This window comes from Podarcis filfolensis (assembly GCF_964270895.1).
Source record: "Podarcis filfolensis genome assembly, chromosome: W".
NCBI classification, from domain to species: domain Eukaryota; kingdom Metazoa; phylum Chordata; class Lepidosauria; order Squamata; family Lacertidae; genus Podarcis; species Podarcis filfolensis.
This window is the reverse complement of record NC_139619.1, coordinates 5,474,936-5,501,753: the sequence shown is the minus strand read 5'-3', so window position 1 is coordinate 5,501,753 and position 26,818 is coordinate 5,474,936. Positions and strand designations below refer to the sequence as shown.

The following is a 26,818-nucleotide window of genomic DNA, read 5'->3' as shown; positions in this document are numbered from 1 at the left end:
CAAGCCTGCAGTTTGGCCATCTTTGTGCTGTGGCAGGATTTCACAGCCACATGACCCAGGAGGTCTGCATCAAGCAAGGATGCTGCGGCTACTGAGTGGGCTCTCCTTAGTCTGGAAAGTGCGTCCCATGTCCCCAGGCTGTGGGTGTTACCTTCTTTGGGGCAGAAGTGAGCCAGCTCCAGAGGGACGAGAGCATGCTGTAGAGAACAGAAAAGACCGTACTGGATCAGATGACTGATCTGATCCTCAACCCTCCCCAAATAATGGGTGCAAGAGAACATGGAAGCAGACCCAAGCCAGGGAAGACTTGCCTCCATCATGGGATGAGTGAGTTCTATTGCCTGGCCCCAATCCCTTGCCCCAGGCGACCTCAATGGGTCCTGCAGCCTACTAGGCAGAGGTGGAAGTGTAAGATCAAGGAAGAGGGCAGGAAATGTCTCCAGCCTTGTCCGGCATCCCAGGGACACACATTGTGTTGTGTGCCTGATACCAGACTGTGATTCCTCCTGTGGGAATCCTTTCACAAGCCACTCTGGGAGCCTCTTGGGGCTGTGAAGGTGCCAAAGGTGAGAGACAACTTCAGGCAACTGAGCCTTCTTGCACAGGACATCAGCTAGCTAATGCCACTGGCTGCCAGTTGCCTCTCCGCTGCAATCGCACTTGTTGTGTAACCTCTCAGTTCCTGTGGGAGGAAAGGGGACCTCAGGATCAGGAGGCTGGTCTGGGGGAAAGAGGCAGACCACTGTGAAGCCCTTTACACTCTCAGAGAGAGATCTGTTTCTGTTCTAAAATGGCAATGTCCTCCAGCCCCAAATTGTAGCTCTGCATCCAAGGCCCTCCTTTGGCTGTCTGGGCAAGTGGGCCTTTGCTGGCTCGTCCATGTGGCCAGCTTGCCTTACAAGAGGGGAAGGGCCCAAGAGGTGCACTGCTAGGTGGTAGCTTCTCCATGAAAGCTTTCTAGGTCAAACAGCCACTGAGGCCATCAAGATACTTACATTCATCAGCAAGTTCAGGATCTTAGTGCTTGGGGCCTCCCAGAGAAGGCCTCCCAGCATCAGAGTATAACGTTCCTCTAACTCCTGCAGGCAATGGCAATGAGGGAGAGGATGCGCCAAGCAGGGGAAAGAGAGATCAGATGTTGAGCAATGGGAGCAGTGCTTAAAGCGTGTGAAGAAGAAGCAACAACTAGAGAAGTCAAATTTCAAGGCTAACAACTTACCTGCTTGTCGGGCTCAGTTTTGACCTCAATGACTGCCGCAAAGGCTGCATACACAATCAGGCTGTGGAGCTTCAGTGGTAATTTGGGCTTCATGAGGCTGGAGAGAAGGAGGGAAAAGTTTTTAGACTCTGTCTCATATTGGGGGAAGCATCAAATACATGTCATTCTCTTGAACTTCTAGTGAATGCATGTGTTAGCTTAAACCACTTTTGACAATCAAGCAGCGTATAGATTTTACAGGGTAAAAATGAATAAAGGTAAAATTAAAATAAATACACGAGGGCACTGTTTATGTGGCAGTCTACCTGGCACTTGGTTGCAAGCCTCTAGGTCTTAGTTAATCCCACCCCTAAAAGCTGAGCCATTTCGCAGTCATCTCTAGACAATATAGCTTCTATTTTCTCTCTCACATCTCCACTCATCCTGTAAATAGTTGCTGCATAAAGAAAGCTTTTTGAACGCAAGAAACCCAAGAAATTGTAAGCAATTCTTCCAATCGAATTCACTGCAGTGGCAAGGTCTGGTAACACCTTTCCACATTCTGCTCCCCCCTCCCCCCCCCCCCCGCCAGCTCCTCGTCAAGCTCAAAAAACCCGGTATACCTCAGTTGGTAAAGGGCTTCCAGTGCCGTAGCAAGGGCCAATTCAGGCTGCGTAAAGCACGCAATCCGTCCCATGAGATCCTGATAGAGAACAGAGGGCGGAGAGGGAAAACGTCAGTTCCCTACGGACATCAGGTGGATTCCTCCAACCCCAAACTCAGTGCAGGAATTGGCAATGTAATGCCAAATGCCTGCACAACCCTTCTCTTGGCCAGACCCCGCCAGGCCTTCCTTCTGCCCAGCATCCCCCCAATCCCATCCCCAGCTCTCCTGCCCCCCTCACCCCTGGATACCTCATGCAACCTCTCACTCACCGCAATTGCCTTGACGGCCATCTTTTTGGAGTACCTCAAGCTGACCTTTTCTCTCTGGCGGGCCTCCGAGCAAGTGGCCAGCACGCAGCAGAGCAACATCTCATCTTTCTCCAGTTGCTGAAATGGCAAGAGTCAGGCTGTCAGTTCATGGCAGGAGGGCTTCTCTGCATCTGAGACCGCCAAAATGGGGGTATAAACAGCACTGGTGGATGGGGGGGGTGAGGGATTTCGTATGTACTGTGCTGTTTTCTCAAATACTAACCACAGGCGATGCCCAGACCCTGCCAGTCTCTGAACCATCTGCAACAAGAGAAGAAGGAAAGGACATGGGGGCAGGTTAGTTCATTTCTACTTATTTTCCACAGTTGAGGATTAGAGCATTAAGGCCACCCCTCCTTATGCTCCAAAATGAAAAGGAAGCATTTGCTCACGTGGGCCCACAGCAACCCTGGACTTCTTGGGGACTTTGCGGGTCCCCTTCTTCTTGCGGGCTGCCATGTCCCTCAGTCGCCTGAACCTAGAAGAGAAGGAGAGGGGCAGACCTTGTTGTTGTTGTTATACCGCCCTATACCCACAGGTCTCAGTTACAACCAGTGCTTTTTTCTGGGGGGATGCAGGGGTACGCACACCCCGAAACATTTTGTGAATCTTTGCACTTTTCTCCATTTACTGTACTGCATTTATTTTCCCCGATTTGAACTATAAAATGGTGGTTTTCTTGAGTCAAAATGAGAGTACCCCAAACATTTTTTTAATAGAAAAAAACACTGGTTCCAACATAAAAATTGCAGTATAGAAACACGAAATGCATAATAAAGGTGAAAAACAACCCAGTAAAGCCCCCTCCCCAACACATTTCAAAACCTGAGACAGAAGCCTACAACCAAAATGGGGTGTGTGTGTGTGTAAGAGAAGACAGGGAGTCTTTGCAGCATAGCCATAACACAAATACGGGTAGCCTAAGAGTTGCAGGCAGAGCCGTGTCATTTCACACACTACTTCGGCTGCGGGACATCGTATCAACAAGGAAAGGAGCATTTGATGTTGTTGCATCTCCTCGGGTATTTGTTGATTTGTCGCCACGAGGGGTTGTAGTTGTGGAGGTATAGTTTGATGAGGTTTCTGGTTATTTGTACCCTAGGTGCCCACTCACACACAAAAACAAATCTCCCTGCAGCCAACCAAAGACCACCAACCACACCCTAGGTCACCCCCCAACCTCTCTCACCACCAAGGAAATGCAACAAGGGAATAGTAAGTGAACCCACACAAGCGATGCTGACACAAAACCCCACACATACAGGGGAAACTCGGAAAATTTGAATATCGTGGAAAAGTTCATTTATTTCAGTAATTCAACTTAAAAGGTGAAACTTCTACTTCTCAGAGGTCAAATATTGCTCTATTTGCAATCCTTGTTTTGCTGATTTCATTTCATATTCTAATTTTCTGAGATTGTTAATTTGGGGTTTTCATCAGCTGTACGCCATAATATCACAATCATAACAAATAAAGGCTTGACATATCTCGCTTTGCATGTCATGAGTCTATCTCATATATTAGTTTCACCTTTTAAGTTGAATTACTTGAATAAATGAACTTTTCCACGATATTCTAATTTCCCAAGTTTCCCCTGTACACTAAGTAGAAGAGAAGCATTGCCACCCGACCCCACCCTCCCCCTCTCCCCCCCTCTGTTCTTCCTAACCCAACACTGCATGCAACACTAATGTCTCACAACAAATGAAACTGATCTGTAGAAAACACAACTTGACAAAAGAGACAAGGCACGGTTTTTTTGTAAACTAAGAAATCTTTAATCATTTGTTTATTTATTTAATTATTTTTTAAAACACCAACAAGGAAAGGAGCAGGAAGGAGTTATCCAAGATGATCGTGGCCTTGGAGAGAAAGCAGATGGAGGGAGAGCTTTGAATCAACTCATTTGAGAATGCTGGTGGGAACTTCTTCACATCATGTTTACTCCGTTGCTGAAATTTGCAGGCAGCCGATGCTACAAGGACAAGTAGCCTGCAGGGCTGGGAAGCAGATTACACCAATTGTTGGAGGAGAACAACAGCATCTCTTACTATCACTCAACATAGCAATATAGAGCTTCCAGGAACAGAGGCACTCTACCTCTGAAGCCCACAGCTAGAGGAGAAGCAGCAGGAGTGGGCTACTGCTTGTGAGTTTGGACTAGATGGGCTTTTCCTCTGATCCAGCAAAGCCACTTCCGCCTACAAAGGAGGTGGAGTTGCAGGCGACTGAGGGAATCCCCGGCCGCGTCAGCCCCTGGACAGCCAATCGGCTGGCTCAGGGGGCGTGACCAGCCCTATTTATCGCTGGCGAGGCCGGGGATCTCCCTCTTTTGCTGGACTTGGCTTTTCGCCTGGGGGGGGGGTTGCGAGTTGATGTGCATCAGCAGGACTCCCCCTACTGGTGGTTAACCCTTCCCGGACTTCAAGCGGACGGGCTGAAGCCGGATAGTCGGTTAGGACCGATGCCTAAGCCAATACCACTCATCACCTGTAACCAATAAAGTTGTGGCCATATTTAGCCCATTAACCTGAAATAATTGTGTCATGTGTCTTTATTTCCACTTTAGGGGGGGCGGGAACTTGCCACGCAATAGGGCTCTTTTTGTTTTTTTATGCACCCACAGACCCCAAACGGCTCTCCACAGGAACACAGTGGTGCATCTCATGTATGGGGGGGGGATTCCAACACTCTCCCCACCCCCACCCCCAGCAAAGGAAAGATAAGGGAAGCATTTCCAGCATTTAAAAGAGCCCTCAGCATAATGCTGTTAGGACAGCAGCCCTGCCTGGAGAGCGAAGGGGGCTGCTAGGAAGGTCGTCAAAGCATCAAGGCATAGATGAGCCAAAGAATGCAATGAAAACTCTCTTATTGAAGAAACCAGAGGCCTTTCTACTGGGCATAGTTGACCAATCAGTGTTAAAGGAGGATAGAACTTTCTTTATGTATGCCACAACAGCAGCAAGAATACTTATTGCAAAATATTGGAAGACACAAGATCTACCCACTTTGGAAGAATGGCAGATGAAGGTGATGGACTATATGGAATTGGCAGAAATGACCGGCAGGATCCGAGATCAGGGGGAAGAGTCAGTGGAAGAAGATTGGAAGAAATTTAAAGATTATTTACAGAGATATTGTAAAATTAATGAACTTTAGAATAAAGTTGGATTAAAATTAAGAGATTTCTAGCTGTAATGGGTTAAAAGAATATGGAAAAAAAAATGGGTTTATAAAAGTAAAATTTCAAGATCACAACAATTTAAGAATAAAGATTTGGGTAGAATAAAGAGGGAAACAAATTGCTGAGCTAATAAATTGAATTGGAATACAAAAAAGAGAGGTATGAGGAGGTCCAAGAAACAAGTAAATGAAAAATAATGTGATGGAAAGATTTTTTTTTCTTTTTCTGTTTGTTTTTATTTTTTGTAATGCAAAAATCTTAATAAAAATCTTATAAAAAAAAATGAAAACTCTCTTAGAGCCAGAGTGACTGACAGGAAGACTGACAGAACGCCTGTCTGTTGCAGTTGATGGCTGAAGAGTTGAGAAACGGAGAAGGGGTAGAGAGAGGGGGGGTGTATAGTGGCTAGAATTCTGGACTAGGAGGACCTGGGAGATCCGAGTGCAAATCCCCACTCAGTCATGAAGTGCACTGTTTGATGTTGGGTCCAGTCACTCTCATCCTAGCCTGCCTAACAGGTTTGTTGTGAGGGGAAAAATGGGGGGAAAGGCAAGCCATCAATGCCACCTTGAACTGCTTGGATGAAAAGTGGGCTATGAATGTAATAAAAAGCATATCAAAATAATGATCATGGAAGGTACCCTGGGGACCATCTAGTCCAACCCCCTGCAATGCAGGAATATGCAGCTGTACCTTATGGGAATCGAACCTGCAACCTTGGTGCTATCTGCAGCTCCCTCTAACCAGCTGAGCTGCAATGAGATTTGAGGGAGAATGGGAAGGCGGGTGGGAAGAGAAGTTAAGCTGTTCAGGAAGGGGTTGAATTCCATGGGGATGCTGGCCATGTGGGGGACCCCAAGCCCTCGCCCCAGAAGATTACAAAAAAGAAGCAGACAAAATCCTACTTACAGATTCACGATGCTGGCCATCTCTTCAGGTGAAATCCCCTCCTGTTTAAACTCAACTGCTTTAAAATGCTCACACAACACTAACTCTGAACCTTGCCTCTAACCCTATTGCTACTCCTCTCTGTCTAAAATATACAGGAAAATATGTGCACAAAATATACAGATGAAAATGAAATGATAAAGTGAAAGCATTTGCTGAAATACAGTAGAGAACTCATGCCTCCCGAGTTGAGGGAGGCCTTGCTTTGCATGCAGGAGATCCCAGGTTCAGTCCAGGATCTCCACCAGACAGGGCTGGGACTGTCCCCTGTTTGAAAACCCTGCAGCGCTGCTGCCAGTCAGTGTAGGCAGTGCTAGGCTAGATTGACTCTGTCAAGTGCAACTTCCTATGAATGCTCCTCTTATACGATTTCTCGAAACACAAGCAAGCTACCTTATCAACGAGTTGTGAGAGTTCATTCATGACTTTTAACAAACAGCAGAAACCATTTTATTATTTCTATGTGAGTACAGAAATCCTGAATATGAAATATGCACTGCTAGGTGAGCTGTCCCGATGCCAACTGAAACAGACCCTCCAAAGATTCAAAGGTGAAAAGGGAATTTTGAGCATCTGAGCACAACTGGGCCGTCTTCTGCGTTAACGTGAAGTGCAGGAAGTGATTGCCTTGAGCAGGGGTAGGCAACCGAAGGCCCGGGGGCCGGATGCGGCCCAATCGTCTTCTCAATCCGGCCCACGGACAGTCCGGGAATCAATGTGTTTTTCCATGAGTAGAATGTGTCCTTTCATTTAAAATGCACCTCTGGGTTCTTTGTGGGGCATAGGAATTCGTTCATTTCCCCCCACCCCAAAAAATATAGTCCAGCCCCCCACATGCTGTGAGGGACGGTGGACCAGCCCACGGCTGAAAAGGTTGCTGACCCCTGGCCTTGAGCCTCCTCAGGGCTGGCGCAGGGGCCGTGCATTTCAGGGTGCCAGCCAAGGCCCGTGCCCCAGTACTGATTGCTGATTCTACTGAGTCCATCAGTATATTGTTGTGAAGTGACCTGGCATTTTTAATGAAGTGCAATATAGGCTTGTCTTACATCTTTAACAACAACAACAACACAGTAAATTGCACAGAAGAATTCCATGTTGCCTGTGGGAGCGGCTGGGTAGACCTCTTTGCAGCTGCATGATCCATGCATTTGATCTATAAGCAACTGGTCAATCTTCATAATTGGCTCTGGCTTTGTGTAGCAGATTGAATACATTCTTCTATTTCTCAGCCCTGTATTCCACCCCCACCCCCCTCCTCCTATACTCGGACGGTGCCGACTACTCATCTCTACAGAGTGAAATGTTTGAGAGTCCTGCAGATCTAGTCTCAGACGTCAAACCTCTACCCCAAAGACGGGGGAGCCTGTGACCTTCTAGAGCATACATTTCTTTGGACTACATTTCTTTTGAGCTTCTGTGGGCCGCCCTAGAGAACACTGGGCTAGAGGGATCATGGGGATGACTTGTTCCACAACAGCAGATGGCATGCAGAAATTTAAACTGTAGGAAAGGGAGGTAAACTGTCTAGCTAGCTAGCTAGCTAGCTAGCTATGTCTTGCTGAAAGTGCATGCACTCCTCTTAGCAAAGCCCCAAGAATTGCAAGTGTGGAGCCACACAAACACGCCTGATCTCAACACTGTCTTGGGGGAAACTCCCGATGCTGGAAAATTCATGTGCTCAATTTCTGCACATTGAGACAGGAGCCAAAGAAAGCAGTTAGCTTAAAGCACACGCAGAGTAGGGGGGCTCATAAAAAAGGTTTCTTTGGGAGGGGGTGGGTTGAGGTTTGCTCCGATGCGAAAGCTAAAGAGCAGGCTTTCACAGAGAAAGGAGCAGAGTAAGGCGGAAACTACTGGGACCCGTGCTTTCCAGGCATGCTGACGGGAGGGATGAGTCCAGCATTGCATTGTTGGGTCGTATTTTCAGTGACAACTATTTATGACAGAGGTTTACAGAAAATTGATCTAAAACCTCTGCTTGTAAGAGGCTATGGGCATTTGAAGAAGCCCATCATAATCTTTACATGAAATGTATCTTTAGAACACCGGTGGCGTCATGTCCCCATTTGTTGCCTTAGTTTCTCCATCAATGCACCACCCACAATTTGCCATCATATTGGCATCAGGTGTTTTCCAGGCCAGTGAATGTCAGCAACCCCTTCTTCTAAAGCTGCTTCCCCAGTTTCATCCAAAATAGAAAGAAATGCCATTTGGTAGCCCATTGAGAAGCTTCGGGAAGTAATGAAATACATTTCTGAAAGTTATTTATGGATGCAGAAGGTCACCACATCTTTGCTTAAGGTGAATGGAAAGGAACATTTCCCCAGGCGGCACACCACTGTCCCCGAATCTCGTCCGCTGCTTGGTCATTTCAACAGATTGTGTGTCTTACTAAGATTTTGTACATTTCAGAAAGCTTTCCCTTGCCTACAAATGAAGTGCATGATTTTTCAAAAACTTATTAATGCCCCGTGCTTTTACTTCTGGTGTGGTAAAAAATTGCAGAATCTGGCTATCATTTAAAGCAGTGTAAGATGCTGGCTTACGTTTCCCCTCACATTTGGTGACTAGGTAGGGATATGCAGTTTTGTGTTTTGTTTTTTGAAGAGTTCCTAAGGAGTCCTGCTGCTTCCGAGTTTTATTTTGGGGGTTGTTGTTGTTTACAAAAAGGTAATCCAGTTGTAACCTTTTTCTAGGTACAATTCTGTACATTCTGGTACTACCTGTTCACTCATGGTCCCTCCAAATCCCTTTGTTTCTTTTAGCAATGTGTCCTTGTGTATCTGCATAAGCTTTTCAAAGCCTGCTACCTTTGCTTACAGAATTTCTCCTTAGGGGCGCTTTGAACATGTCCCGTAATACATGTGGATAAAAGGAATCGCCTTTGTTAATTTCAAAAGCCATTTTATTTCTTCCATGATTTTCCTCTGTTGTTAATTTATTTTGTAAAAGCAAGTGGGGTTTAGTCACCAGAGAGGTGGATTCTGTGGTTTTGCTCAATAGGTCATGGTCATTTCAAGAGCCATAGGGCCTGAGATGGTTCCAGCTCTAATTTACGTGTAAGATTAGGAGTCCAAGAATGTGGAATCAGTACTGCAGAAGGTCAGTTCTGACATACTTCCCCCCTAAATAGTGGGTGAAGTCCTTTTGGAAAGGACTCAAAGGTTTCAAAGTGTCAAGTTTTGCTGTACTGAAGGACTGTCCATATCTAATCTATTAGAACATTGAACCCTCCTCCCCACTCCAGGAATTTTGCTATCCAAAGTGGGTTTGAATTTGGATAATAAAAGTTTCCAGTCGAGTAGATTTATATATTTTAGTGAAGGTAAGCAACTTAAAATGACCACAGACCCAGTAAAACTCATGACAAAGAGAAGAGAAACAACATTTAAAAGCAGATACAAATAATGAGGCATTATTCTTTTCTCAAGAAGCCAGCAAAATTTCATCTTTCCTGTTTTATTTTAAGCATGCTTTTTATTCAAGTTTTTAACAAACAACAAGGTGGTAAGCTGCTGAATATAGGCAGAGCATCATTTCTCAAGGGCCATTCCAAATGTGTACAATTGATGGCTCCAAAATCAGCTGCACCCTGTGAGTCCAGAGGGCAACTGGTGCCATTGTCCCTGTTAGCATTTTGTAAGAAAGGGCACCAAGATTTCATCAAGCTGTCTGCCTTGATGAGACTTGCAGTGAGGATCCCTTTGATAAGCCATCGGCAATGCATAAAGGAGGGCAGGTGGCTTGGTGAGCAGGGAACTTCTTTCAAAGATTTGGACCAGCGATGTGCCTTTGCTTCGGGCAAATGGTGATGGTGGATGGATCATAGCTACCTAACTCAGCACTGTCTGTACTGATTGGCAGTGGCTCTACAAGGTTCCAGGCAGGTGATGTTTTCAGTTTCACCTGGAGATGCTGGAGACTGTTCTGGGACCTGCATCACCAGCGAGCTCTGGTCCTCCCTTAAGGAGTTAGGCGACTCAATGGTCTGACTCTGTGGAAGGCACCATGCTATTCCCCTTTAAATTAGCCATGTATACAGAAAACATGAGAACTGGAATTTTGGGCTTGAATTGATTTCTGGATCGCCTGCATGCCAAGCACATACTTCTCCCACTGGGCCAGCACCCTTCCTCAGTGACTGAGCTCTCATTGCACACAGCCATCCAGCAAGCAAAAAAATGTTACTGTCAGAAGGGCAGAGTGGGCAGCAAGAGATTCAGGGGCCGGTTTCAGACCCACACTGCTCGGGTTTATTCTGTTGCTTGCTTGACATTGTACCTCCTTCCCCCCTACCTTTTATTCCTATGAAAGTTTCACAATGTCGCTGCTTGGGATTCTGGATAATCTATGGTGGTTTCTTTTCAGTTTTTTTAATTAATTTTCCAAAAAAAATTTAAGACAAACAAACAAACAAACATCCTAATTGTAATTAAACCAATCTTGATAACATTGTTAAGTGACTTCCTCAAATCCCCCTGGTTGAATTTCATTGTATTTCATTTTAACAGTTTTCCAAAATCAATCTTCTCAAAAAAAAAAAAAAAAAAAAAAAAACTTGATCACATCTTTCATTCTTTCTAATCTAGCTTGAAACATCTTAATTCCTATCCTTACATATTTAAATCCTAAGCCTATCTCATATTTGCAAGCTTTTCCAGTTAGGTTATCTTGACATATTCAGCTAAATAATCTTTGAATTTTGTCCATTCTTCCTGGTACTCCTCCTCCTTCTGGTCGCGGACTCTTCCCGTCAGGTGGGCTAGCCCCGGGATTCTGGAGAATCTATGTGACTAGATGCTTGTAATGTATGCCAGGCAATCTGGCACAAGTGGGTAGGGTTGCCATCCGCCGGGATTTGGCCGTTGGAAACAAGTGTCCATGCGGGAAACGCTTGAATGTCCAGGAAAACCCAAAGGTATAGCAATTCTACACGTGGGGAGTAGGGACGCAAGCGCAAATCAGAATAAAGCAAAGGCTGGGAAAGTTCAAACAGAAACACACACACACACACAAACAAACTATTCCTCAAGATTTGTGTTTAAGACACAGGATCATAGAATTGTGGAGTTGGAAGGGACACCGAGGACCATCTAGTTCCGTTATTCCCAATCAGGGGTCCGTGGCCCCATCCCTTGCCTCCCTCCAACTAATTTTCTCTCATTTTGGCATGGCAATAGCATACATTTTATGGGCGGTCTTGTTGTTTGTAGTATACCTAAAATCCTTTGCTTATTACCCCACATTTTGAACCCGCAGCCCTGAGATTAAGAGTGTCACGCTCTACCAACTGAGCCACCCCACTGTAATTATCCCACACCTCCCCTCTTGACGAAGCTGCCTGCAAAGCTGATCTGCCGAGGAAATGTCCTTCTGCAGGCATGGTTTCAATCCAAACAACAAATACTAGTGGTCAACTCCAAAAGTGCGGTCAACAAACCCTGCTTGCCAAAGAACAATTGAACGCACCCTTGAAGCTCCTTTGCAGCCATGTCTCCACACCTGACACCACGTAAGATGCTAGATGTGGGGCCTGCGGGCCTGTCAAGGTTCCCCACCTCTGCTCTATCTAGCCAGGATGATGTTTTCAAATGGGGGTTAAAGCTGTGAAGCTGTTTGGATGCATGACTAGACTTGACTTTGGGCATTTCATTGTGCTGTGTCCCAGAGCCTTAAGGATGGGGTGGCCTAGGAACCTAAGCCACCAGGTATATAAAAGTGAGGTCCACTCCAGCCAAGAGCGAAAGAAAACCACCAAGCAGCCCTGCTCCCCAACAATGTCCCCCAAAGAGGATACGGATCGTCTCGGGAATGCTGGTGTCCAGGCACTCAATTCTCTCCTGCAGCTCGTCCTGCGTGCCCGGGGTCTGGAAGAGGTCCTCCTGAAGCAGAGTATCACCCATGCGTTCGGAAGGGATGAAGTACATCCTGGATAGCATGAAGAACAATCCAGCCCTGGGGTGCATAATGTGAGGTCGAGGAATGCCACAATGGAGAGAAGCCCATCACCAAGAGAGCTGGCACAAGGGCTGAGAATTGTATCCCGCCTGCTTTCCACAGTAGCATTCCTACTACCCTTCTCCTGATTTGGGGCAATGGGAGAGTGAAATCATTCCCCGCTTCTTCTAGTGGCCAGTCTTAGAGAGCCGCTTTGCTAGGGGTAGACAGACAATGGTTGGGAACACTTGGGTTCTTCTGAGCCGCTCTAAGGAATAGTATATGCTGGATGTCCCACCCGCTGCCGCTCCACCAAGGTGCCACTATACTCACAGCAGGAGCTTGTAAGAGCGAGTCGGTAGCTAAGATATAAATCAGTTGGGACGTTTGGAACCTGCACACCCCAAAACTGGTACTGGATTCCAGCCCACACCCATCCTTTCAATGGTACCGTCCCCCTCAGCTCACCTGGTGGCAGGCATTCTTGAAGAGGTGGTCCACCAAAAGCCAGATCTCCTTGGCCGCTCAGTGGAGTCATCACCATCCTGGGGTACGATATCCAGAAACTGCTTCTCCTGGAGGTCCAATGACAAGCGGGACTGGCATGAGAGCCTGACAGAATGTGTGCCTGTATGCATTCTTTCCTTGCTCCAGCTGGGTGGACAAGTCTTGCCCTCTGAGGCCACAACTAGGGCTGGGCAATAGCTGGCTTTCAACACGGTGATATATCACTAGCTAAACTGAAATATACTCAGAGTCGCAAAGTGATTTCATGCTCTTTATTCAGCTCATAGTGGTGAGGAGGAATGAATGAAAGTCCCCTCAAGGTATCTGCTTTATATACATTATTTACACAATGGGCTGCACATGATTGGCTAATTCCGGAATTCTACTGTAAGCCAATCAGGTTGTGGATTCACTTCTATCTGGAGCATGATTGGGTGGTTCCTGCCAACCAATCAGACTGCTGCATTGTTCTAGGACCAATCAGACTGCTGCATTCTGAATCCTATTGTTCTAGGACCAATCAGACTGCTGCAGTTTGGATCCCATTCAACTCAGTACATAACACCCCTCCCCTCTAAGTTCCAGTCCTGCCCGAGAGGTCGCATTCATAGTCCTCAAGGTACGCCGGCGGCCTACGTGTGCGTTGCGGCCTGGGGTGTTCCCTGGTCTGGGGTTCAGGTTCTGGCTCGTGTTCCAAGGATGCTGGCTGTGATGGGGCTGTATGGTCTGGCGCAACCGGCTCGCTCAGTGGTGGTTCTGGTTCCAGTGTCCTTTCGGCCTCACGGGTCCTCTCTGTATTTACTGATTCTGCCTCTCCTGCTTGCCCCTGCTGCTCTATGGGCCTCACTGCCCCACTGTTCCCTTGGGACTCCTCTGACCTGTCCTCCTCCTCCTGGTTTTCTCCCGGGAATCGTCGCCGTATCTGGTCGCAGTGGCGGCGCCAGCATTGCCCCCCATCTGTTAGCACCTCGTACGACACGGGGCCAGTGACCCTGGTGACTGTGGCGGGTACCCATGCAGGGCCTGCCCCAAAATTCTTTGCATACACTGGGTCCTGGGCCTCGAAGGTCCGGGGGTTCCTGCCTTCCCCCACCACTACCTCATCCTGAGCTCTATCGGGGTGAAGGCGGTCCAATCTGATTGCAAGGCGCCGACCCATTAGTAGTTCAGCGGGGCTCCGGCCAGTCGTTGAGCTGGGGGTGCTGTGCTGTGCTAGAAGGAATGTGGCAAGGCGGTACTCCCAATCCCCTTGCCTCATGCGGCGAAGGGTGTCCTTGGTGGTCCGCACCATGCGTTCTGCTTGGCCATTGGTGGCAGGGTGGAATGGCGCCGAACGGATGTGGCGGATGGCGTTCTGCGCTGTGAAGGTTTGGAATTCTCCTGACGTAAATGCAGTCCCGTTGTCTGAGACGAGAGTGTCAGGGAGCCCGTGGGTTGCAAACAGCCTGCGTAGTACCCGGATGGCTGCGGACGTAGAAGTGGACGGTACCAGTGCGACTTCCAGCCATTTGGTGTAGGAGTCCACCACTATGAAGAATGTTTGCCCCTGAAAGGGGCCAGCAAAGTCCACATGCAGGTGTGACCATGATGCTCGGGCGGACTCCCAGGACTGGACTGGGGCCCTTGGGGGATCTGGGCGGGATTCTTGGCAGGCCTGGCAGTGTTTGACCCAGGCCTCTATCTCTCCGTCGATCCCCGGCCACCACACGTAACTCCTGGCAAGGGCCTTCATTCTTACTACCCCTGGGTGTGTCTCGTGTAGGGCTGTGAGGACCCTTTTGCGGAGGGGCTGGGGAACAACGACCCTGCTTCCCCATAACAGGCACCCCTTGTTCATGTTTGCGGGTTGTGTAGCCGGCGAATTCTGGCCCGGGGCTGCTGCTGGGCCATCCCCTCCACACCCAGTCCAGGACCCGGGAGATGACACTATCTTTCTTGGAATTGTGTGCAACTTCTTGTGCCTGAATGGGGCGCTCGGGAAGCAGCTCCAGGCTCATAACCTCTTGTGCAGGTGCTGGGTCGGGGCCTGTTTCCGGTAGTGGTAGCCTGCTGAGTGCGTCCGCATGGCCCATCGCCTTCCCAGGGCGGTGAATCAGTGCATACTGGTAGCTGGCAAGGAAAACTGACCACCTGAGGACGCGAAGAGACAGCACTTGGGGGGTCTGCTTTTCGGGGGCAAACAAGCCAAGCAACGGCTTGTGGTCAGTCACCACGGTGAAGGGCCGCCCGTACAAGAAATCATGGATTTTTTTTACTCCCTTCACGATTGCCAGACCCTCCTTGTCGATTTGCGAGTAGTTCCGCTCGGTTGCGTTGAGTGTCTGGGAAAAGTATGCCACCGGTACCTCTCTTCCATCCGGGAGTTGGTGTCCCAGGACAGTGCCAATGCCATAGGGTTAGGCGTCGCATGCTAGCACCACTGGCAGCCTCTCGGCGAAGTGTGCCAAGACCGAGTTTGAGACAAGCAAGTCCTTGACTGCCTGGAATGTGGCCTCCTGGCGCTGGCCCCACACCCAAGGGGCCCGCTTGTCCAGGAGTCTGTGTAGGGGCTCCGCTACTGCCGCCTTGTGGGGAAGGAAGGAATGGTAAAAGTTCAATAGTCCCAAGAAGGTCTGAAGTTCAGTCTTGTTCTTGGGTGCTGGGGCATCACAAATGGCCCGTACCTTGTCCCCAGTCGGGTGGACCCCTTCTGCGTCCACCATAAATCCCAGAAAGTCCACCTGAGGCACTCCTAGTAGACATTTTTCCCGCTTCACCTTGAGACCTGCCGTCTGGAAACGGTGCAGAACGGTGTGGAGGCGGTCCTCAAACTCCTCGGGTGTGGGCCCGGCAATCAACACATCATCGAAGAAGGGAGTGACACCAGGAATCCCTTTAAGGAGAGAGTCCATTAGATTCTGGAATATGCCTGGTGCCACGCTGACACCAAATTGCAGCCGCTTTACCCTGAACGCTCCTCTGTGCGTCACAATCGTCTGTGCCTCTGCTGTGGCCTCATCTACTGGCAGCTGTTGATATGCTTGGGCCAGGTCCAGCTTGCCAAAAATTTTCGACCCAGCCAGGGTAGCAAGGACATGGCTGACCACTGGCACTGGGTATGCATGGGCCGTGAGGGCCTTGTTTATGGTACATTTGTAGTCTGCGCAGATGCGGACCGAACCATTAGGCTTGACGGGTGTGACGATTGGGGTTTCCCAGGGGGCATTAGGCACCGGCTCCAGCACCCCTTGCTCCACGAGTCGGTCCAATTCCTCGTCTATACGGGGTTTCAGGGCGAACGGGACCCAGCGGGCCTTGAGCCTGACCGGTCGTACTGCGGGGTCAAGCTGTAGAGCAATGGGGGGGCCCGTATACTGTCCCAATTTTTTTTAAAAAAAAAACGTTTTTTTTAAAAAAAAGTTTATTAAAGTTTCAAAAATTATATAAAAACAGAACAATACAAGAAAAAACAAAAAGAAAAAAAAGAAAAATACACACAAACAAAAAAAGAACAAGTATACTTTCAATCCCTTATTTTCTTATAACTTACTTCCCCGACTTCCTCATACCTCCCCTTACTGTATTCCAATTTCTAATTTATTTGATTCAATAAATCCTTCCCCTTCATTCTCATTCAAATTTTGACCTTTCTTTTTCTTTTACTTATCCATTACAGCTGAAAACCACATAAATTCTAAGCCAGCATCATTCAATAATTTTACAATATTTCTTAAGATAGTCCTTAAATTTCTTCCAGTCTTCTTCCGCTGTCTCTCTCCCCTGGTCCCGGATTCTGCCAGTCATTTCTGCCAGTCCCATATAGTCTATCACCTTAATCTGCCATTCTTCCAGAGTGGGTAGGTCTTGTGTCTTCCAATACTTTGCGATGAGTATTCTTGCTGCTGTTGTAGCGTACATAAAGAAAGTTTTATCCTTCTTTGGCACCAATTGGCCGGACATGCCCAGAAGAAAGGCCTCTGGTTTTTTAGGGAAAGTGTACTTAAGTACCTTTTTCAGTTCATTATAGATCATCTCCCAAAAAGCCTTAATCCTTGGGCACGTCCACCAAAGGTGAAAGAATGTACCTTCATTTTCTTTACATTTCCAACATTTATTATCAGGCAAATGGTAAATTTTTGCAAGCTTAACTGGGGTCATGTACCACCTATAGATCATTTTCATAATATTCTCTCTTAAGGCATTACATGCCGTAAATTTCAAACCGGTGGTCCACAACTTTTCCCAGTCAGCAAACATGATGTTATGACCGATATCTTGTGCCCACTTAATCATGGCTGACTTCACCGTTTCATCCTGCGTATTCCATTTCAACAGCAAGTTATACATTTTTGACAGATTTTTAGTATTGGGTTCTAACAATTCTGTTTCCAATTTTGATTTTTCCACCTGGAAGCCAATTTTCCTGTCCAACTTATAAACCTCCAATATTTGATAATAATGAAGCCAGTCTCGCACTTTATCTTTTAGTTTCTCAAAGCTCTGCAATTTCTGTTTGTCACCTTCTTGTTCCAAGATTTCCCAATATTTCGGCCATTTGGACTCCATATTGAGCCTTTTCACAGCCTTTGCCTCCATTGGGGACAACCACCTTGGAGTTTTATTTTCCAACAAGTCTTTATATCTTATCCAGACATTATATAATGCTTTCCTGACAATATGATTTTTAAAGGCCTTATGAGCTTTCACCTTGTCATACCACAAATATGCATGCCATCCAAAAATATTATTAAAACCTTCTAAATCCAAAATGTCCGTATTCTCAAGAAGCAGCCAGTCCTTCAACCAGCAGAAAGCTGCCGATTCATAGTATAGTTTGAAGTCTGGCAGGGCAAATCCCCCCCTTTCCTTTGCATCAGTTAAAATCTTAAATTTTATTCTGGGTTTCTTGCCCTGCCAGACAAATTTAGAAATATCTTTCTGCCACTTCTTGAAACAGTCCATCTTATCGACGATTTGCAATGTTTGGAACAAAAACAGCATTCTAGGCAATACATTCATCTTTATAACTGCAATCCGACCAGACAAGGAGAGCTTCAAATTTGACCAGATTTCTAAATCTTTTTTCACTTCTATCCAACATTTCTCATAATTATCTTTAAATAAGTTCACATTTTTAGCTGTCATGTTAATGCCCAAATATTTGACTTTCTTAACCACAGTTAAACCTGTCTCATTCTGAAACCTCTCTTTTTCAATAGCTGTTAAGTTTTTCTCTAATACCTTAGTTTTTGACTTATTCAATTTAAATCCTGCTACTTGACCGAACTCTTGTATTAGTTCCAAAACCCTTTTAGTACTAGATTCTGGCTCTTGTAATGTAAGTACCAAGTCATCTGCAAATGCTTTCAATTTGTATTGTTTAGCTCCGACCTGTACCCCTTTAACCAGCTGATCCCTTCTAATCATGTTCAGCAAAACCTCCAGGACTGATATAAAAAGTAATGGGGAGATTGGGCACCCCTGACGTGTCCCTTTTTCTATCTTAAATTCTTCTGTAACCACATTGTTAACAATTAGCTTTGCTTTTTGTTCAGAATATATTGCACCTATACCGTTTTCAAATCCTTGGCCTACCCCCATCCCCTGAAGATTCTTCTTCATAAAACTCCAAGAAATATTGTCAAAGGCTTTCTCCGTGTCCACAAATATCAAAACTGCTTTAGTGTTTATGTTCACTTCTAACTTTTCCAAAATATCAATTATATTCCTTACATTGTCTGACATATGTCTTCTCGGGAGAAATCCCGCTTGGTCTCTATGAATCTCCTCCATCAAAACTTTTTTAAATCTCATAGCCAAAATGTCAGCAAAGATTTTGTAATCCACATTTAGTAAAGAAATAGGGCGGTAGTTCTTAAGTTGAGTCTTTTCAGTCTCTGTCTTCGGTATAAGTGTAATAAAAGCCTCTTTCCACGATTCAGGTGCCCTTTTCCCCTCCAAAATTTCATTGCAGACTTCCTTCAAAGGTTGTATTAGCCACTGCTTCAAAGCTTTATAATATCTGGAAGTCAACCCATCCGGTCCCGGAGATTTACCCAATTGCATATTTTGAATGGCACCTTCTATTTCCTGTTCAGTTATTTTCTGGTTCAAAACTATTTTACTTTCATAAGAGATTTTCTTTAATCCGTTTTTCTCAAGAAATTGTTCTATGTCCAGTTCTTTCTGCGGCCCTTGTGAATATAGTTGTTTAAAATATCTCTGGAAGCAATTTCTAATCTCAATTGGATTGTAGATGTTCTTTCCTTCCACTTCTAAATTTGTCACCGTATTCAGTTTTTGTCTTTTCCTCATTTGCCAAGCCAACAGTTTACCACATTTATCTGCTGATTCAAAAGTCTTTTGTCTCATTTGTTTGATTTTCTATTCTATTTCTTGGTTCGTCAATTCCATATATTGTGTTTGGTATAACTTGATTTCTCTCAAAATCTCATGAGACTTTGGTTTTGATCTTAATTTCCTTTCTCCTTCTTTTATCTTTTCCAGAATCTTATCTTTCTTCTCATTTTGGCTTCTCTTCTTTATTGCATTTTGTTGTATCAAGAATCCTCGCATAACGGCTTTGCTTGCGTCCCAGATTACTCTTTTTTCAACATTAGTCTTCATATTTATTTCAAAATAGTCTCTCAAAGTTTTTTGGGCCTTTTTGTATACTTCTTCATCTCTAAATAAGGTGTCATTCATCCTCCATCTGAAGGAGCCAGCTGTTATTTGCTTCATCTCCATCTTTACGGCATTATGGTCGGAGCAAGTTTTTGGGCAGATTTCAACTTTTTTAATCTTTGGAGCCATTCCTCTAGTAACCCATATTTGGTCAATTCTAGTCCATGTCATTTTGGCTTCAGAAAAGAAAGTTCCCTCTCTCTCAAGAGGGTTTTTTGTTCTCCAGATATCAACCAAGTCCATATTGTCAGTCATTTCAAAGAAAGTTTTTGGTAGTCTTCCATCTTTAGTAACTACCTGTCTTTGTGCTTTGTCCATATTAGTTGATACTACTCCATTCATGTCTCCCATCAAAATTAGGTCATAATCCATATAGTCCAACAAAATCTCATGCAACTTCTTAAAAAATTCAGATTTCCCCTCATTCGGTGCATAAATTCCTACAATCAAAAATTTTTCTCCTTGGACTTGAATTTCAATTGCCAAATATCTTCCTTGGTCATCTTTAAAAATTAATTTCGGCAGCAGTCTTTCCTTTGCATATATCACCACTCCTCTTTTTTTGACTCTGTCAGATGAAATAAATTCTTGTCCCAATCTTTTATTAATAAGTATTTTCCTATGTGACCTCGTCACATGTGTCTCTTGTAAGCAAATCAAGTCCAATTGTTTTTTCTTTAATATATGAAAAATACTTTTTCTCTTCCGGGGTATGTTCAGACCATTACAGTTCCAGCTTAGAAGTTGCAGAGCCATGATGGGGTTATTTACTTTTCCCTCCTACTGCTCCAAGTAATTGTTCTTCTTCAGTTGGTAGTTGCAGTCCAAAAGATAAGTTTGCTATGTCCAGTATTCCTTTTCTTGATGAAGTTGGTTCTTGTCCAGATTCCACCTCTTTCTGAAGATCCTCTTCGTGGTCTCTCAAAAACTTGTCTTTATCACTCACTGTCCTTATTCTTATTTTCTTTCCTTTATATTTGAAAAATAGGCCTTGAGGAAATTCCCACCTGAAAAATATGCTGTTTCTTTTCAGTAAAACCACCAGATCTCTATAGTAGTTTCTTACGTCCAAAATGTACTTCGGTATATCTTTAAAAATCTCCACGTAAGAGTCTTCAATTTGCAATGTTTTTTGGTAGTGCCAATTCAAAATTTTATCTCTTTCTTCTTTAGATCTTAAAGTTAACAAGCAGTCTCTTGGCCTATTCCTTCTTTGTCTTGTACCAAGTCTAAATGCACTTACTATCTTGAATTCTTCCTTCTCAGGGCCCTGTTGCCAAAAGTGAGAATTCTTTTGTAAGAAAGTCCGCCAAATTGTCCCTTTCACTTTCCGGTACTGCCCTAATTCTCAAATTTCTCTCTTTCCTTTGCAGATGGATCATGGACAGTGTCAGTTCATGGCCCTCCAGTTTTTTAAGGACCGGTGGAATTTTTTCCTGTGTGGTAGTCGCAATTTCCTTGGCCTCCTCTGCAATCTTTCGAGTTGTAGCCGATTCCTCTAGTAGCTTTTCAATAGTCTCTGTATTAGAATTCACCTTCTTTCCAAGTTCATTTATACTTGTAGTATTTAAATCAATTTTTGCTGAAATCTCAGCTACTTTCTTATTACTTTCTGCAATTTGCTTGTTAGTTTCGGCAACTTGTTTACTTGTCTCTGCCCCTTGCTTCGTTAAATGTTCCAAAGATTCATTAATTTTCCCAAGTGCCTTAGCCAATGCGTCTTCCGATGACATAGTTCTTAATTTTGTTTGTGAGGCAGAAACTGCTCCTGTACCTCCAGATGTTGAGGCCCTTCTTTGTTGTGAAATATCAGTTTTGTATTGTCTACCGGATCTTAAACTTTTTTCCTGTAGCTCTACTTTCCCTTTGCCATCTGCCATAACACTCTCATGCCAAGCCAAGGTCAGTCACGCAGTTGTGAGATTGTTTATAATAGGAATTTTCCAGTGGCTCAGCAACTAGTAGTTCAGTTATTATTGTTACAGTCAAGTCTCCTCTAGGGGGAGAAATTCTAGCTTCACTTTCCAAGTTGTGAAACAAAGTATTCTTTAAAAATCCCCCATGTCTCCCAATTTTCTCCAAAGTTATTTAATTGCAACACAGTCCATATAAAGTCCAGTGACACTGTATCCTTTCAAAAAATTAATTCAGAAATTTGCTCCAAGGTTACTTCTTTACCTTGATGTGCAGACAACCTACAGCCAGCTTCCCTATCAAGGCAGTCCGTCCCCAGGGTGTTAAAACAGCAGTAAAATTCCAATTCCCTTCTTTTCATGCAGGCATATATAATACAATTCCTCCCCCCCCCCCCCCCGCTCCTGCCTACGGGAGGAGGGCTATTTTTTTTTTTAACGGTGGATTTGTTCTTATTCAAATGTAGATTCTTTAACAGTTACAGCTTGACAGTCTCTTTGTTTTAATCTGTCTACAGAACGGAAAGGCTGACTTCCTTTTTATACCTTTCCCGTCTCGGTGCCGAAATTCATCAAATTTAGCTTCAATTTAGTCCTTTAATCATTTATCCTACTCACGGGTAGTTGCTTTTCTTAAATCCAATTCTTCGGAAGAAATCAGCGCTCTCCGCTAATGGCGATGCGGCTTCACTCCACAGGCTGGGTAAACAACTCTCAGCACCGCGCCGCTCACCCGCTGCTGTTCAGAAGCCTTTAAAAAGGCTCTTCGCAGGTTTGGGGGGGGCGCAAAAGGTGCCCGTCGAGTCTCCTTGTTCACAGGCTTCACCACCTGTGATTTTTAGGGGTCCCCGTTTCGCCGTAACGGCAGGACCCGAACCCGCAGAGCAGACTCCCTCTGGAGCTCAGAGGGGAGTCGGCCATTAAGCGCTCGCGCTGACCGGAAGTCTCGTATACTGTCCCAATTTCCCATCGTAAACTCCCGGAAATTCCTTGCATATGGCATCCACGTCCACTTGTAAGGTAGTGTGGTTCACCCCGGTGACGGCTAGCCCCAGTGGTCCAAACCATGCCAATCCCAGTAAGCTAATGTAGGGGCCCTTGACCACAAGCAAGTCCAGTTGCCGCGTCCGCCCTCGGTACTGCACCCTGAAGGTCCCCACCCCCATTGTGGGGACCTTACGTTTCTGGAAGTCCCGGAGGGTGAATGGGGCCGGCCTGAGTTTGGGACCCCCAGTAGGACACAGTTTCCTTAAGGTCCTTGCCGAGATTATGGATAGAGTTGAACCCGTGTCAAGCTCCATGCGGCATGGGGCCCCCTCCATCTGTACCTCTACATAAATTTTCTCTACGTTGGGGTGGGGCAACTGGTATACCTGGAAGTCCGTGAGCTCCGTCGAGTTGCCTTGGTGCGTTGGGCCCCAGGACCTGGGGCTCTTGGATTGGTCATCTGATGCCTGGCGTCGGGTGGGCTGAGCCCGACACACCCGGGCGATGTGTCCCAATTTTCTGCACTGCCTGCACTCTGCGTTGCAGAAATGGCAGGTCCTCCTCTCGTGACTTTCTCCACAGCTTGCGCAGTTCCCTCCTTCTCGTCGAGGCAGCTGTGGTATGTGGGCTGCTTGAGTGCGCTGCTGTACTCGGTGCACCTCCTCCCTGTTGGATCCTGAGTCGTCGGTGAGGTCTTCGTGGTGGACCCTCGGTTGGGACGGCTGGCTCGGCCGTGCCTCTTGCATCGACCTCTCGGCAGCTTCCGTTGCCAGGGCCTCCTCCAGAGCGACCTGGAACGTTAGGTTCTTCTTAGCGTAGAGGCGTCGTTGCAGCTTCTCATCCTTCAGGCCACGGACGAGGCGGTCACGAAGCATGTTCTCCAGCTCTGAGAAGTTGCAGAACCAGGCAGCTTGGCGGAGAGAGGTCACAAACCCAGTTATGGTTTCCCCAGGGGCTTGCCGCTTTGCGTAGAAGGCATTTCGACGAGCCACCACTGAGGGCTGTGGCAAAAAGTGCCCCTTCAGCTGTTCCATTATTGTTTTGTATGGAACAGTAGCAACGTCTTCAGGTGCAAGGAGAGCCCGGGCGATTTCAAACGTCTCCTCTCCGCAGACGCTGAAGAATATTGCCCTCTTCTTGGCATCTTCTTCATTGGTGACCCCTTTGGCTTCTAGGAGGAAGGTGAAACGGGAGGCGTACGGTTCCCAGTCTCCAGATGCTGGGTTGAACGGCGAGAAGCTGCTGTCGGTTGCCATTCTGAGTTCCTTGTGTCCCGGAGCTGAAGCCTGGATACACGGTGTGAGGCAGCGGTGCGGCAGGTGGCGGTACTGCGGTGCTGTGTGTGGCAGTCAGCTCAGCGGGATCCCACCTTCGTCGCCAGTGAAAAATACTCAGAGTCGCAAAGTGATTTCATGCTCTTTATTCAGCTCATAGTGGTGAGGAGGAATGAATGAAAGTCCCCTCAAGGTATCTGCTTTATATACATTATTTACACAATGGGCTGCACATGATTGGCTAATTCCGGAATTCTACTGTAAGCCAATCAGGTTGTGGATTCACTTCTATCTGGAGCATGATTGGGTGGTTCCTGCCAACCAATCAGACTGCTGCATTGTTCTAGGACCAATCAGACTGCTGCATTCTGAATCCTATTGTTCTAGGACCAATCAGACTGCTGCCTTTTGGATCCTATTGTTCTAGGACCAATCAGACTGCTGCAGTTTGGATCCTATTCAACTCAGTACATAACATAAACATTGCAATACACCAATATATCACAATGTCTGAAATAAGATGGAGGTATGTAGAGTCATTGGCTGGCTTCACGGTTTCCCCCGCATTGTGATTTCTGCTGCCCCCTGCAGGAGGGCAGGGGAAAGCTGAACCGGCAGAGTCCACAGGGGCTGCAGGAATCTCGAGAAGCATTGTCTGGCTTCACAGTTTCCCCCCACATGGTGTTTTTTGCATAGTACACACACACATCATGATTCGCAATATATTGCCAGGTCAGAAATTATGAAACCAGTCTTACTATCTAGACTTCAAGGTGATTTGAAAATATATCTATATTGACATATTGCCCGGCCCTAGCCACAGCAAGCATCTCAAGTGGGAAAACAAAAAACAAATTGCTTGCACCCCAAATCCAAGCTCCCCCTCCCCCTATTAATATGCAGCTAGTAATCCTCCCACTCCGGATGTGCAGTTCACCCAAAAGCTTACTGAATATGCAGCTGTGGACATGAGGTTTGGCTAACATTTTATTTAAATTGTTGGAACCTGCCCTGGGACCTTAGGGTGAAGGGCAGGAAATAAGTAACAAAAACAGCAACAGAACATGGATGGGCCTTCATAGGTTGATGGGCTGCAGCCCCAGCCAGCATGATGAGATGATGGGGTCACATGTTCACCACCCCTTGTCTAGAGCACGTTGCAGAGGCAGTGGTAGAAACTGAGCAACAGCTGGAGCCCCAGCCCACGACTTTGTATGGGCAATGCAGCACACAGCAGCTGGTGAACCATGCCTCCTGCCTCCTTTCCATCTTCCTCTCCTGAAATGTTCAGGGTGGTTAGTTCTATCTCAAGCTACCACATTCAAGAGAAAGAGAAAGAGAGGAGGGGGGAGCAAGAGAGCTTTAGGAGCACAGCAATGGCAAGCAGCCCATCACTAAAAGGAGTTGGCAAGGATGGAGAATTTGATCCCCTCATCCCCAGGGCAGCTGTTGATTAGGACCCAGTTCATCCCCCCTCCCCCACCACCAATACTCCCCACCCCTGTCTTGAGAGAGAGAGGGGGGGTGTGTACTGGTGTGGGGAATGACACATGCTGTATCAGAGTCTTAGTGCAAGAGTAGCTGGTGCATGCTAAAGAAGACAGGAGCCTTGCTGGGTTAGATCAGCATTTTGTTCCCACAATAGCCAACCACATGCCCTTGGGAGTCCATAGGGACACGGGGATCATGTTCCCCAGAAACTGGTAATCAAAAGCATGTGGTTTGTGATAAGAGTGGCAAGAAATAGCCCTGACCAGTAGCCACTGATAAACATATCCTCCATGATTCTAAATGTCTACAGCTGTCCAAATTGACAGTCACCACTGTCTCCTTGTGGCTAGGATAATACACCCAAGTCTATCTGATTTCGAGAGGAATGACATTTCCCTGAGCCACCCCAAAGCAGCCACTACCGCTTCCCAAATGCCAGTGCTCAGGTGGTAAGAGTAAGCCAGAGTGGCATAGCCTGTGCAGCAGTTGCTGAGCACAGAGACAAGGAGAAAACTGGCTCTTGGGGCCAGAGGGGGCTGGCGCCTGCATCATGAGACTGAGCTTTCTGCCTCCCGTGCTGCCAATCGCAAGCGGACCCAGAGTCAAGCAGCGCAAAATCAGTGACAAGCAGTGATGGCAAATTCTGGTTTCGTCTCCGTTCTCCTCTGCCGAGTTCTACAAGGGCCACGTTGAGACTAGGGAAGAGACCAAAGCAGAGAGCTAGAGCCACCACCTGGACTGGATTTGAGTCAGAAGGCAGGCAGGTGCGGGTTGCCTGAGAGGAAAGTCAGGTTGGTGGGGTAGTGCCTGGTTTGCCCTAAGGGACCAGCTGCCACTGCATGGAGCAGCTGCTGATCGTTGACAAGGGCAACTCCATTTACGTGCCTTCGAGGCACATGCACACTGCCGCAAAGCTGGAAGGGGAACTTGAAGGGGCAAAAATGTCCCCCCTGAGGCATCTGATCAAGGCCTGTATTTTAAAATGAGCTTAAAGATTTTCAAATGTTTTATGCCAGGCAGAAAAGCAGCTGGCTAAGTACTTTGGCAGATGTTTATCTTCCTAAACAGCCCCCCCCCCCTGATTTATAGCAGTAGCCAAAATTCTCAAAGTTGTAAAAGGGAATTACAGGCTCGGAGCAAAGGTTATACTGACCCTACATATTACAGAATACAATCAAGCTGCAAAAACACTAATTAAGAGTTTGTAAATAGTAAGATTTATTGTTTAACAGAAAATAATACCATGTGATTCCCATTAGAGACTAGGCACATTTTCCTAAGGTTAAAGGGCAAGAGCTAATGGGAAAAGCAGCTGGCCGGGAAAGGGGGGTGTAAACTGAAGAGGTTTCTTTTGAAGCTATTTTTACTGAGTTCCTTTTTTACTTTGCAAAGACCTTTTCTTCTAAAAAGCTGTCTATGTTAATGTATGAGATTTGTTGGCTTAAATGTAAATATGCAAAGGATTTAGAAAGTAAGAAATGTTAGATTCTTATGTTAGATTCTTATTTCATTGATGGTGTGTGAGAATGTGAACCCAAGATCTCTGTTTCGACAAAAATTTAATACCATGAGCCATCTGTTTTAGCCATCTATTTTGGAATGGAGGGGAAAGGGGCAAAAGGTGATCTGGTAATTAAGGTGCCTTGTCGAGGCAAATGTAAGATATATGGCTACTTGTCTGCCATTTATGGATAGAAGGAAATATAGCTCTTTGTCTCCCATAAAAGGTAATAGGAAATGG

The 26,818-nt window shown here is 46.2% G+C and overlaps 1 protein-coding gene across 1 annotated transcript in view; it reads right to left on the bottom strand.

The window, feature by feature from the left end:
- The window catches only part of LOC310753754 (inositol polyphosphate 5-phosphatase OCRL-like), a gene marked incomplete at both ends in the record, with an annotated part of 450,055 nt that overhangs the window by 335,004 nt on the left and 88,233 nt on the right, over window positions 1-26,818 (bottom strand). Inside the window, 3 exon segments of the mRNA XM_083595098.1 lie at window positions 12,103-12,187; window positions 12,711-12,760; window positions 12,763-12,817. Coding sequence (XP_083451224.1) covers window positions 12,103-12,187; window positions 12,711-12,760; window positions 12,763-12,817 — 190 coding nt within the window.